This window comes from Anneissia japonica, unplaced genomic scaffold, assembly GCF_011630105.1.
Source record: "Anneissia japonica isolate Jap-2015-1 unplaced genomic scaffold, ASM1163010v1 scaffold573_len2283161_cov171, whole genome shotgun sequence".
NCBI classification, from domain to species: domain Eukaryota; kingdom Metazoa; phylum Echinodermata; class Crinoidea; order Comatulida; family Comatulidae; genus Anneissia; species Anneissia japonica.
The window spans coordinates 1,362,435-1,377,259 of record NW_022719802.1 but is presented as its reverse complement, the minus strand read 5'-3'; the positions used below and the strand labels follow the sequence as shown (position 1 = coordinate 1,377,259).

General features: G+C 34.9%; 1 protein-coding gene across 2 annotated transcripts; it reads right to left on the bottom strand.

Moving 5' to 3' along the window:
- Positions 1-86: 86 nt before the first annotated feature.
- LOC117110979 (short/branched chain specific acyl-CoA dehydrogenase, mitochondrial-like) lies at positions 87-14,820 on the bottom strand. 2 transcript variants are annotated; one of them, XM_033253832.1, is made up of 11 exons: positions 14,781-14,820; positions 13,751-13,816; positions 12,389-12,637; positions 11,446-11,652; positions 9,974-10,144; positions 7,882-8,007; positions 5,894-5,986; positions 5,040-5,129; positions 3,676-3,813; positions 1,959-2,058; positions 87-1,182 (listed from the first exon to the last, which is right to left on the bottom strand). In XM_033253832.1, exons 2-11 carry the CDS (start codon positions 13,808-13,810, stop codon positions 1,106-1,108), a joined length of 1,311 nt encoding a protein of 436 aa, XP_033109723.1. In that variant the 5' UTR covers positions 13,811-13,816; positions 14,781-14,820; the 3' UTR covers positions 87-1,105. The 2 variants fall into 2 exon arrangements, with proteins under 2 accessions (XP_033109723.1, XP_033109724.1); XM_033253833.1 differs by lacking the exon at positions 14,781-14,820 and adding an exon at positions 14,740-14,759.
- Between the last annotated feature and the right edge of the window lie 5 nt (positions 14,821-14,825).

The following is a 14,825-nucleotide window of genomic DNA, read 5'->3' as shown; positions in this document are numbered from 1 at the left end:
AACTAACCTTTATATATCTATACATCATGCTGTGCTGTTGTTTCCCCAATTTTCAATGTTAAAAACAACACTTTTTAAGGATTTGATGATGGTTTCTGCGTGAGAAATGCCCGAAATCATTTGCAGACTGATTCTCAAATATTGTTCTTTAAACAGCTGTTGTTTAAACACTTCATAAGGAAATGTCAGATTTTATAGCTCTCATTTTACTGGTAACCCTGTATGAATAACTGTAATGAAAAATCGAGTGACTGGTTTGGCTTGTCCTTGCCAAATATACTTTTCTCCTGGTTGGAGGCTTGGTCTATAAGTTATTAATGTATCAGGACCTTGTAATGAAACAATATTGCTTTCAAATCCATATATTTTTTGTAAAGCCACAATCGCATTGGACTTAGAAAAAGTAAGATTTTACCAACCAAGACCGTGGGTAACATCCAAATAGGTAAATCTTGGCTCTGTCCGCACATTGATTTTTTGATCTGGTTAGTTTTACTGCGAGAAACGGTAAAACTAACTGAGCTCTGAATTGTGGACGCTAATCCGCGACATAATCCATTGAGTAATGCTTAAATAACTCAGGGGTTTAACTAAGACATGTTTTTTTGGCTCAGTAAATCTAACCTTGTCAGTTTTACTGGGCACAATCCACTCAATTAAACTAACCACTCGTCTCGGTAAGTTTTCCTGAAAGAAGTTTCCTGGGCTGTTCAAACTAGACTAATCATGGTAAAACTTTTAATATATATGCATTGAAATGAATGCCCCGTTTTGAATAAACACCCCCTCCACAACCTCATTTAGAATCATGGTAATACTAATGGGCTGCAGATAAAAATATTAGTCAAAGCAGCATGGTGTCATTAAAACATGATATGGAAAGGCTAGGAAGTTTCCCTGGCTGTAATAAATATAGAAAAAGGCTTGGCCTTGTGTGTATTATGCATGTCTAGACTCAACCAATCTCAACACAGACTAACAAGAATATTTCCTTTTACTGTTACAGACCTCTAATAGTAGCATAAATTACCCTTTCAAAAACACATACTTTTGAAATATCCTACCAATTACCATATTATGATAAATGCCAAAGGTAGAATTTCTTTCAACTTTTCAACTCCAATTCAATCTGCTTTGCAATTGTATTCAGTTGGATGTTTGATGTACCTTCATATATACAGCCTGTGGACAGAATTGGAAACATATTTTAAATACTAGAGCAGTCACTCTATAAATTGAATATCTCTGCCCTGTATACTGAATAATAAGCAGGCAGTGTATGGGTGATACTATTATTTTTTTATTTTTTAAAGATAAGTTCAATGGAAAATAAAATCAAATTTCCATGACCATGACCTTGTTGTCCCCAGGCCTTTTCTTTTTTTTTTTTTCAAGATACACAGCCTGTACCATCCTACAGTAATAATAGACATATAAAAATACAGTTCTATATTTTTATGATTTGCCACTGGTTCATAGATATTCTTAGTAAAATGGATGTATATCAAAAAAACTATACCTTTTTTCAAAATGTTTCTGATTAGATTGATAACATTGATTCTTTTTAAAAGCTAAGCAATTCCTTATATAATTTTTAGTAGAGGCCAATGAATTATTGAGTTCAAAACAAACCAATTCATTTCTTGCTTGTAGGCCTTTTATTCCCAAATGTTAATCATCTCTTTTTTAGATTATTATGTACCATTCCACTAAATTTTATGATAATCCATTCCTTAGATTTTGTGTAATCTTACTAACATTCAGACAGATGGACAGAAAGACAGGCGTGAATACATATTTCTCTTTCGCAAAAGTAATAATAAAATTGCCCACTAACTGTATTATTTATTTCAGTTATTAATGTGTTTATTTACAGTTGTATTTGTTCAAATTTGCTTATCCACTTGTTGCTCAAGCAAAACAAAATTTAATTAGATACTTTCCATGGATAAACTTACCAATTTTGCAATCTCTAAAGAATTTTTCTGCTGGGAAGTCCTTAGTAAAGCCTACACCACCAAGCCATTCAATGCACTTAGAAGTTGCCAATGTTGCTACCTACAAAACAACAGAAAAAATTGTGTTTGCTACGGACATGGCACTTGTGCAGTAGTAAAGAAACCAATGATAATCAATCAATCTAATAAGCTAACAATCAATCAATCAATACTGTTAACCAATTATTCAATTAATCAATATATCAACCTCCAATTAACCAACCTCCAATTCAGCGAATAATCAATTAACCAATCAATCAATGAATTAATCAATCTATCAATTTTTTATCAACATCCAATCAATCAATTAAATTAATCAATTTATCAAACTCCAATCAACCAATCAATCAATCTACCAATTAATCAGCCACTTAATCAATTTTGGGAGTACCACTGCAACAAATCAATTAAAAAACAAAACTACAGTATAAGCCTCCAAGCAAAAATAATTAGCGACAGGTCATTTAATTTCTGCACCTGTTCTTTTCAATTAAATTATTATTTATAACATTTATATAGCCCCTTTTCTTTGCAGATAATAAGCGCTTCTTTTCCCTGGTCATGGGTTTCACATGCTTAAGTGTTGCTGCTGGTAATCAGCGCAGGGGCAGGCAACCCCACCAGGTACCCATTTATACTCCTGGGTAAAGAGAAATAATGCAGAAAAAGTGCCTTGCTCAAGGACATAAGCGAAATGTACAGCGAGGGATTGAAACCTCAACCTCGAGTTTGGGAAACCAAACTGTTCCTACTGCACTCATTCCAAAACATTATATAGAACTATCTATCGCTTCCTTGAAAAACCAAATAAAACTCATCATTTACACCCACAGCATGCATACTGCCTTGATAGTGTATCAGAGGTCCCAAGTTGAAAGAAGCAACATCCGAGAGATCTGTTTAAATGAACTTACATAACACATCTGATTATATTCTGCTGTGGATGGTTATACCAACTGGCACCGACTTCTGCGATACCACAGTTATAATACAGTACTAAATACTGGTAAACATTCAAATATTGTCCATTTGCGGAAATGTGTTATTTTCCAGGAGATTCTTGCTTGCTCGCGGGAGTGCGGGATACCTTCCCGATTTGCAGGACACTCCTGTTGTACATACATTTTGGTCTTTTAAAGTTATACTATCTGAGGTGAAACATAAAAAACAAAAGCCCCAACAAAAATTTCATAAAAAAAAAAAAAATGAATTGCACATTTCTTGCTGGTAAAATGTTATCATGTGAAAATAAAGAAATGAATGAATAAAACAAATGAAAAAAAAAAAAACCATTCAATAAATTATAAACTTTTAATACAGATCAAAACAATTCATTTTTCACAGATTTACAACAAAAGATTTAACAGCTAACTTGAGGTTTTTTGCGACACAACATACAGGCACCTAATATTAATTTACAAGGTAATTTTTTCTCATTCTACTTTTTCCAATTGGAACTTCCTGTGGCTGCGAAGATGTGCCTCTCAGCACGGGTACAGCATTTTCATATTGAGCCCTGTAAAAACTATAAACTTTTAATTGACCCAAACATATGACATTGGCTAAATATGGTCACGATGATATGATATCATGACCATGGATATACAGGCACACCATGACTATACTGTATATGGGGTATAAAACAGAGGACAGGGCCTCAAAATTGAGTAAGGGATACCTCAGATGCATAGTACTTGGCCATGGAGGCCTCCTTTACGAAGGGTATTCCAGCTTCTTTCATCCTTGCAGCATTGTACACCAGAAGCCTTGCTGCTTCAATCTTTGTGGCAACATCAGCAATTTGATGCTGCATGCCCTGTATATAAAATAAAAACAGCAGCAGAAATTATTTAAAAAAAAAGTAATAATGTAGATTAAAAGTACACAAGTCTATCAGATTATTCCTGAATGAGACTAAATCCAAGGAATGTCACACAAAAAAATGATTAAACATAACAGAAGGAACAAATATATTGATTAAAAAGCAACAAAAGTAAAACATATATAAATTATGCTGTCACTAGTGGGTGTGTATTTCCAACATGTACTATATTAGCAAACAAGAACAATAAGATATATAATGACTTTCATCATCTAGTATAGATGTAAATAAGCAATTCACACGTGCATGATAATTTTATTTCCAATTTCTTCCCAAAGATGTTAAACAGTAAGCCCAGACACTGCAAATCACTGATTGATAGAACAATGCTCATTTCACTTCTATCTTTAAAATGTTTTAGTTTTAACCTGAAGGCAGTGCAAAAAACTGAAACAGAGCTTGTAAAAAAACCTGCTGTCAGATTACAAAATACTACAATCAAAATGACAAATGAAAACCTTTAGAAAGTGGAATATCATCTTTGAAAGAACAATCGATGTAGGCTAACTTACAGTAACATAAAAATACACATTCACCTGAAGAAGTGCACTGTGTACACGAAAGCTTGTGTACTGTCACAAATAAACTAGTCATAAAAGTACTGAATATCCTGAGTTTTATTTTCTATTAAAAAAATACATATTCATAGTATATAACATGGGCAAAATAGATACTTAAAAATAATCCCATTACAGTACATCATAAAGATGTCATAATTCAGATAATTGGGAGGTATTAACAGTATGTCAGAAAAAACTGTATATCGGGAAAAAAAAATTAGAATTTACAATGGTCAAAGCAATATATATGCATGTAGTGTATATAGAAAAGCCACTGGGGCTCATAGGGCTGGAGCTTATCCCCAGTTTTTGTAGTGTGAAGTGGATGAGAGTTGTACTTCCCCTGGATGGGACACTAGTCCATCGCAGGTTAGTCCCCAGCAGTTTGCTGGTACCCATTAATACAGCTGGGTGGACTGAAGCAATGTAGCTAAAGTGCCTTGCACAAGGACACAAGCAAATCTGCACAGCGGAGACTCGAAACCCCGACCTTATGATTGTAAGCCCAAACCTCAACCGCTGCGCCAAACTGCCGCAAGTGTATATAGAAAACCCATGATAAATATGTGAAAGAATATTAGTATAATGTAATATAGATACCTGAAATGTCCATATGGGTTTTCCAAATTGTTTCCTCTCCATCACATATGGAATGGTAACATCCATTACTCCCTGAGCGAGGCCTATCATCTAGTAAAAGAACAAAACCTTTGTTAAAATCAATAGCAAAATTGGAATATTTGCGACTTATGTAAATATGTATCATATTAAATATTTTGATATATATTTTTCCCCCTCAAGCAATTGATTTAAAAACTTTTTATACAATTGTTTAACAAACTTTGCTTATGACAGACTTAAACAAGGAAAGTGAAAAAACACCAAATTATTTCATTTTAGAAAAAAATTTCTATTGAAAGTATACAAGCCATATTTTGGGATGAAAAGTTCTTCTTGACATGGGAGATAAGCTGCTGTGCAACAAAGAGCTTTTCACCAAGATGATATACAAAAATTCAAACCCTCTGAATAAACATTTTCTCAATTATCAGTGCTATTCATACAAAGAGGTATGTAATTGGGAGATGTCACTGTATTGTATTCAAAATACTGTAATTACTCAGGAATAGGGCCACCTTGGTTATAAGCCCATACCTACTTTATGCTAAATTTTATGTGCCAGCCTTTCCTTGGGCAAAATCCAAGCATATGACTTTAAATGTAGAGATTACCTGTCTTTTACAAAAACTATTAGAAAAATGACTGACTTCAGAATAGGCACACAATGCTAAAAAATTGCCTTTTGATTGAAAAGGAGATTCCCCATAAGACCACCCCCTAAAATTGGAACAATATTGTATTTAAAGAGGTGGGCTTAAGCCAGAGGAATTCTTGGCAGGCGGCAAATTTGCAAAGCAAAGTCTGGAAAAAATCTATTGTGGAATATACAGTACCTGTGCTCCAATTGCAATACGGCCTTCATTCAGGACCTCAATTGAATACTTATAACCATGACCCACCTCTCCAAGTACATTTTCAACTGGAACCTAGAAAAAAAGGAAAGAGAAACAAAAAAAATTAATGAACGCTAAAAACGCCTCAGAGGTTATTTCCGGCCGTCGAGAAAACACAAATTTAAGGTTTTGTCGTCTCTTGATCGCTCTCTGGATCTCCCCCTGCTTTTTTCCATTCAGGTTCTGAACTTTATGGTCGAGAGTCTGAACCACTTGCTGGTCATTCTCGGCTGGCTATGTTTAGATACCCTACCTTAGATTGTTGACGGGCTATGAAGCGGTTTGCCACTGTAGGTGCAAGTATTACAGGGCTATACACTCAAATAAAAGTACGTTAAAGTATGTATATTGTTGCCAAATTTTATAAATAATGATAGTAACATCAGGTCACCTAAAACTAGATATACAAAAAAAAAAACCCTGAACAAACATCAATAAATATTAAGGTACTGGTGTAAAAGAGACAGGGCATACAGTATTTGGGGGGGGGAGGGGGAACAGGGTTGAGGGATGGGGGACAATGTCATATAGTATTACCTTAGTCACTTACATCCCTATATGTCATAAAAAAAAATCTTCCCACCCCCCACCTAGTCTCCCCAATTGAAAATGTTTGAAACAAAAAACCCACCTTATATCACCTTATTTTTCAACCTATCACCCACTCACTTAATCATCAAGCCCCACTCAATCAATGCGCCCTCTATCAGCCTCCCATTTCAAGACTTCCAGACACACCACTGAGGTACTGATTTAGAGGAATAATAGGGCTTCTGTAACTTAAAGGTTACTGATAGGTTGATTTTAGAAAACAAGTATCTGATTGGTTAAAGATTTAACAAAATAGATGAATAATAACAATTATAAGTCAATTGTGTCGTCATCACTGCAACTCCCAATGTTACTTGCCTATTCCCCACCGTCCACTAATTGAAAAATTAGTGGACGCTTGGCTTGATTTTTTTTAGGCTCGTATGCAAAAAAATTCCTCATTTTTTCATTACCACCACGAAGACATCGCGCACCGCGATATAAAATTGAGTTGTAATTGAAAAGTACTTTCGTAAAACAAGCTTAATTAGAACTATTAAGTATGAATATTAAGTATGAACAATTAAGGAATTCATTGAATCAACTGACCCTCATAAACACAACAAACTGAATGTTTAATAGGATTATTCTAGACCTATTTTAAAGACTCAAGGAACAAATTTAGATGTAGGCCTACGGCCAGGAAGGAGGCCGCCCAGGTCTTCTACTACTACTACTACTATGCCGTAGCCTAGCCTAGTTATGAAATCATCGCATGATTTTACCTGTCTGCATGCATCGACCCGAAAAAGGATGTCAGGGACTGTATTCTCTCTTGAATGTTGAAATGTTTATTTCTTTGACGAAAGTCTATCAAAATAGCATTACAAACAAGTTCTTTCTAACACAGTACAAATTACAATACTTATTCATCGTATCCATACTGTACTGCCGATGTGTAATTAAACGCGTACTGCAGGAGCAAAAATCAGCATACGCACAGCTAAATGTAAATACGCACACGTATACTGATCATATCACTATAGCAACCGATGACTGCTACAACAGTTGGTTATAAAAAAAACTATGAAAATTTAAAGACGGCAATTGACTTCTAAAGCAATTAGTAGAGCATGCATCGTACACTAAATGGAAAATTATTATACTTAGATTAGATTTAATGCATTCAAAAATTTGTTCAAGCATTAAATCTAACCTTCATACAATAATTTTCCTATAGTTTACTATGCGGAGCTCTAATATTTGCTTATTAGGAGCTTACTGATAGGTTGATTATAGAACCTGAACATTAATGTCAAAGCCACTATTGGTTAACCAGCTAATGTATGTACTTATCTCTAGGAGCTTATTGATTAGTTGATTAACATGAGACTTACTTTAACATTCTCAAAGTGCACTGGACAGGTTGATGAAGCTCTGATACCCAGTTTGTTCTCCGGTTTTCCTATACTTAGGCCTTCAGTATCACCATCCACTATAAATGATGTGATACCCTTATAACCCTAGGGTGAAAAAATGACCTTCATTGACATAACTCACAATTTGTAAAAAAAAATATATAAAATTAATATTATGCATAATATTGACAGAAAGAATTACACAGTACACCACCTTTTCTGTATGGTGTACTGCATTCTTTAACATATACATCAAACACCCCTCATGCCAATCAATTTTGTTTGTACCTAGCCTCAAACTGTGACATTCAATAAAATATAAAACCTCCAGCCAATCTAAGTTTGAGCAGTGGACAGCAAGGCTGTCTATGTGTAATTGCAGTGTCTTCTGGAAGGACCGCGGCTCTAAGATTTATACTGCCGGTGGCTGCATTAGACGGCTTCTAAAGCCACAATCGCACTGGACTTTTTTTGGTAAAACTAACCAACACGTTGGCTAGTTTTACCATAATTAGTCCAGTGCGAACAGCACAGGAAGTTTACCTGACAGGAAACCAAGCCGCGCGGTTAATTTAACCGAGTCCCGCTTGCCCAGTAAAACTGACCAGGTTAGTTTTACCTAGCAGGAAAGTCCAATGCGAACAGTGCGAGTCGGGTAAACTTCCCAAGTCATCACAGTGAATGACCTTCCTCAGGCTGTCAGGCAATTACGCATGAGCTGTGACCTGGAATAAAACGTCCCACACAAACATCTTGATTAATTTCGCGCGTGTTTGCTAGTGTCTTAATTTTGAGTAATTTTGTCATTTTTTTCACTTGTTTACTCGGTTTGTTTCAATGGCCGATTTATATGGAGCATTAATAAATGTGCTAGGTCTTGGTGAGACAATCCATCGCGATTATCAACAAATACAACATGATGTGGGCCTAGTCCAAAGAAACACTGTGAACGTCACGATTTAGCGCCCCCAATAGTTGAATCTGTACGAATGGTTAGTTTCACCATGGCCTGTGGTAAAACTAACCACGTCGATAAATCCCAGTGCGAACGACAGGTAGTTTACCCATTGGAATGTTACCCACAGTCTCGGTAAAAATTTCCCTATTTTAAATCCAGTGCGATTGCGGCTTAAATGAAGTTAAATGTGATGGAGATTAAGATTTTATCGAGTGGCACAGTTAAAACTAGGTACAGTAAAAAAAAATTGCTTGACATGACAACGGACATGGTGATAGATGAATATAAGGATTGATGGACGAATAAACAGATGGAAGGATGAATAAAGGGAAAGATACATTTCGAAAACTCTAAAACATGATTGAATAAAGATGGATGCATGGATGATGAATAGATCGCTATATACAAGGATAGATGTATGCAAGTGGAAAGGGAAGGGGGAAGATAATAATAGATAATAGATTAATGAATGCAATTTTTATGAATAAATGAGGAGAGTAAATAGTTGGATGGATTAAATGGTTTAATCAAGATAGATTTAAGAAAGAATAGATGGATGGATGGATCGATTGATCGATGCTTGGATGAATGGACAAATCGGATGGATATGGAATGAATGGATGGATGGATGGATGGAATGAATGAATGGATGGATGGATGGATGGAATGAATGAATGAATGGATGGATGGAATGAAAGGATGGAATGAATGAATAAATGAATGAATGAATGAATGAATAAATGAATGAATGAATGGATGGAATGAACAGATGAACGGAATGAATGGATGGATAGAATGAATGGAATGGAACGTACAGATGGATGGATGGAAGGATGGAATGAAATAATAAATGGAATGAATGGATTGATGGAATGGATGGATGGATGGAATGGATGGATGGATGAAATGGAATGGATGAATGGAACAGATGGATGGAATGGATGGATGGGATGGAATGAATGAATGAATGGATGGACAAAATCAACTGAAAAATATATTGAACAATGAATACACTGATTTCATGAATAGTGCATAAAATAAATGGTTGGACGGATGTTTAATCTTTGTTTTGATTTCCTGTATTAGAACTGCTGTAGTGAATATCATACTCACTGCTTGTAAATCTACATTTGCCATAACAAGGAAGACTCCTGCATGTTCCGCATTGGTTATCCACATCTTGCTCCCATTGATAATGTAATGATCCCCGTCAAGCTTTGCAGTTGTTTTTAGGGCAAATGCATCACTTCCAGACTCTGTTTCTGATAAACAAAAACTGCCAACCTACAAATGATGCAAATAATAATAACAAGATAATCTAATTTTACAAACCCTCGCCCTGCTGTCGCACAATATCTTTGTTATCCGCTGGTTGTTGTTATATTATAGGGGTATAATATTACTGGCTAGATGTATCAGGTGAAATGTGGCCGATTGGTAAAGATGCACATTTTGTGTGTAAATATAATCGAACGTATGGGGTTCAAATCTCACTATTTTTTCCAGTATTTTGAGTTATGCTCCCGGAAGGACAAACACAAATGTCACAGACAGAAACACAGACAGACCCCAATTCGTGGGATGAGGGTAATAATAATAATAACAACAATAACAATAATAATAATAATAATAATAATAATAAATTGAATAACAATAATAATAATAATATGTTAGACTTATTTAGCACTCCATGCCCACTAAAATGCCTCAAAGTGCTTTAAATTATCCACTGCGAGTCATTTGATCAAACGCATACTCAGCTCCGTGGGCAGAATTCCCGTTTTGCAGTTGTAATCAGTGCATATGTGGTTGAATCTACCAGGTACCCACTTGTACTCCTGGGTGGAGAGAGGTAATTGTTGGTGCTGCAAAGTGCCTTGCCCAAGGACACAAGCAATATGCAGAGCGAAGTATTGAACCTCAAATCTCATTGAGAAGCAGAACCACAACTACTGTGCCAAACCACTCCCACAAAAGCAGTATGAATTCTTATTCTGCATCTTAAACATTTTGATTAAAATATAATTTCTTCTTAAATCATTTAATGGGTAAGAAGGTCAATGCTCAAAACAAAATTTCCATTGTGGTCAAAGCAGAGAGACAGTGCAGTGACACTATACAACAGATACTGAACTACAGTAGCACAGCATTTCTATCATTTATAATCAGTACATTCCACTTGTAATTTTATTTTTATTTATTTTATTTCGTTCCCACTTACAGGCAAAAATTGTAATAAAAATATATAGAAAATATAATATAATCAGTACAATAAATTCACAAGACATAAAAAATAAAATTATTATTATTATTATTTATATGATTATAATTATTATAAATAAAATGTATAAATTACAAAAAAGTATTGAAAATTACAATAAAAAAACATTTAAATAACACTTAAAAATTTACAAATAACACAATAAGTAATGGAAAAGTAGTCCTCAAACTAAAGAGTGTAGTAAAGCTAAACCTTAAACAACATGGATGCTTTCTAATTCCAGTGCCCTGGCTTTAATTCTGTTTCTCATATGAAAAAAAAAAGTACCCCTGCCAAAACAAGATGGAAATATGAAAAAACTCACCATGTCTGTGCATAACCGTGGCATATATTTAAGTTTTTGTTGATGGGAAGCAAAGTGGTTGAACATTGTGGTCACTACTGTATTATGAACATCGCACATAGTACTGACCGCTGTGTCGATCTTAGCAAGTTCCTCTATAACTATGTTAGCAGAAAAGAAGCTTGCACCTGGTCCGCCATATTCAACAGGCGTCTCAATACCCATAAACTGAGCATTTAAAAAAAAAAGTTAAGTGCAAAATTGAAGTGAATAATAATAATATAGATAATTACAGCTTTGACTCAATAAAGTCCATACGTATGCCCTAAAAATAAAATGGGCTTTTGAACTTGTTGCACGATGGCATGCATTTCACTACTTGGAGTATGTATTATACTATCTTGCCTCAGCACTGAGCCAGATATTAAAGGGAACTAATTGAAAAATACGTAGTATGCTTAAATACCTAAGATTAGAGCTTTTCTTTCTTGGAGCTCGGTAGCAGAGCTGGATCTAGATTTTTCTAAATGAAGGAGCTCCAATTTCGTAGCCCATATACAGATAAATAAGTATCCAATAATGGTATTATTTGTGTCTGTATGCAATTTTTGGGATTTTTTTTTTCTGTTCAAAAATAAAAGAAGGCTGTGGAAAAACCGGAGAGCAGGTGACCCCGCCTCCCTAAATCTGCCTATGAGTACTGTAGAACAAGCATCCCAAAATGGGCCCAAAATTGCAAGTCATGCTATTACTAATATTACACAAGTGTTGAAGCATAGGGCATGGATTATATTTGTGATTCTTTTGTATGTTTTCAAATAATTAAGGTACTTCATAAGATGTTAGAAATAAATGATATTCGAGAAAATGTTAACCCTCCACCTCCTCTTTAGATTAACTGCAGGTAAGCTATCAATGGGACAGTACAAGAATTTCAGATGAAGAGAAATAAATTTTGACTTACTCCCATCTCAAAAAGACCTTTAATTACAGTCGAATCAAGTCTTGAATTGGCATCCATCTCGGAGACCAGTGGACTGATGACGTCCCTGGCAAACTTCACCACTGATTCTTTCATCATCATCTCTTCATCAGTGAACATTGTCACTGGAGAAGTCATGCTTCGACTTGGAACTGGCCATACTGATGACCTGTGACTTCTGAAGTTTTGTGTATTTGCAAGAATTGCTAAAGATCTTTTACAGGCAGTAATCTTGAAATTTCAGAATAAAATGTACATTCTATAAGAATATATTGCTTCTGCACATTATATGTTAAGAAATTCTCCAGAATAAAATGAAAAGGTCGCCACCAAGCAAACACATTTTCATTTAAACTTAATAAGACATGTCAACGTTTTTCTTTTTATATTTATGACATCTCATTGATGGATTTTTGTGTCCATATGCCCCCTCCACTCAGGGGAAAACACGATGTTGTCCTCTGACAGTTAAGGATGGCTGAAAGGGTAAATGTGGTGGAGGCGCATATTGGTTCATGTGTCATCTTAAGTACCTTATTAATGGACAAAATTCATTAAAAAATATACACCACAAATTTCCTGATAACCGAATCCCATGTGGATACTTTATTAGTAAACATAACACAGTAAGGCAGTATAGGGAATAGACACACGCTCCCGGTGGCAGCCTATTATTTTCAAAGTTGTGGCCTAATTTTAGGGTCAGTCCAACTAATCACACTCTCCCAAGCATTTTTGCTGGTATAAAAATAAATATAACCACTAGACTAAAATCTATGGTTGAGGTGTCAAGTGAACTAAAGCATGAAAAGTGCACCTTAAGGGATTATATTGCATTGCTGGCTCCTCCTTAGTAGAAATTATATCATGCATATTTTTCGACATAAAGTTCCAAAAAAGTAAAGTCTGGTTCAGTATTCATCTAGCCAAATATTGAAGAAACAGACTGAAAATGTCTTTACTTTGTGAAAAAAGCACCAAGTTTTTTTGGTTTACATTACGTTGGTTGTGCTTAGAAACAAATACAGGGGGTGTTTTTTTGCCTTTATTATGCCAATGTGTACAATTTTTAATAAGAAATTTACTGAAATTCAAAAGTTAATATAGGAAGTTGAGTTGAGTACATAAATACATATTTATTTATGTCTTATTTCAATATATTATAAATTATTGTATTTCTTGTTAAGGTACTACAACATTTTATCAGGCTTTGCCTTAGTTATACTTCCTCCATCTGATTTTTTTTGTTTGTTTATGAGGGAAAATAAAGATTGACTGAGATTGATTGATTGAGTGAAAACAAAATAAACATAACATGTTGTAAATGGTGACTGCATACATTACCTTTTGTAAACTACTCCGAATGCCAAAAACATGACCGATCCCCTTGACAAGGAAAGTCATTTTTATCTGAAGAATAAAGATACTTTAAATATTTCCTTTAAAATTTAAAACCAAATTGCATGCATGTCCAGTGCTGAAAAAATAAGATTAGTTAGCAATGCTTGCACACTCAAATCTCAAATCTTTCATAGATAATGCAATACAGTATTGACAAAGATACTAGAAATACAAGATAGAGTTCTCCACAGAAAAAAAAACTGTTCCACCGAAATGCATGGTGGGAATACAAACAATGGGGCGCCGCGTACGGCTGGATCTAAAAAACTTATGTCAGCATTATACAACTGTGAATACATATTACCTCCTTTTGCGGAGGTAGAAATCGTTGCCATTAATATCCATAAACTATTTTGTATTTATATTTTACGTAATGTGTAGCTAACCTTAAATGTATTTATTGATATCTTAATAATTTCTAAGTTTGTTGTTTTTTTTTATATTATTTATCAAGCATCAAGATTGTAATTTCATATTTCATTGGTTTGGAACATGACAATAAAGTTCATCATATCTTAAAATTATTGATTTTTTCAAAAAAATACATTGAATAAAAGTAAGTATCTGTAGAGTACTACTACCATAACAATTTCAGAGACTGTAGATCATATCCACTGGCATGCTATTTACTCTTGCCAGCTGCTTTTTGTGTATATAGTCGAGTATCCAAGGTAGGCTAGACTTTTATTATACTGTAATTGTTTCGCGAACATGCCGCATTCTTCTTTATTTCTTTTATCTCGCTCAACATGCTCTAGGCCTTCCTAGCTAGGCTAGTAGAAGGCCGCCCTATAATAGGCTATCCTATGGCTATGCTATGCCTGCCCATGCGGTGCCTTCCCCAGCACCTGTCATAGGCTTAATATGTATTTGTAACCTAGACTGCCTGCTTTCCCGCTACACTAAATCAAGAACAATAATGTACATAAAACCTAAAAAGACACAACCCTTTCTCTTACTACTAGCTACCTACCAAAGACGACCAAGGAGACACATGCTCGAGAGTTGAGTGTGTCGT

Excerpts from the sequence above, each read along its gene's own strand:
- LOC117110979 (XM_033253832.1), bottom strand. The coding sequence starts at position 13,810 with ATGACTTTCCTTGTCAAGGGGATCGGTCATGTTTTTGGCATTCGGAGT. Across the intron at positions 3,814-5,039 it reads AACCCATATGGACATTTCAG|GGCATGCAGCATCAAATTGC; the intron begins GTATCTATATTA and ends TTTTATATACAG. Across the intron at positions 1,183-1,958 it reads CTTTAGAGATTGCAAAATTG|GCTGTATATATGAAGGTACA; the intron begins GTAAGTTTATCC and ends TTCTGTCCACAG.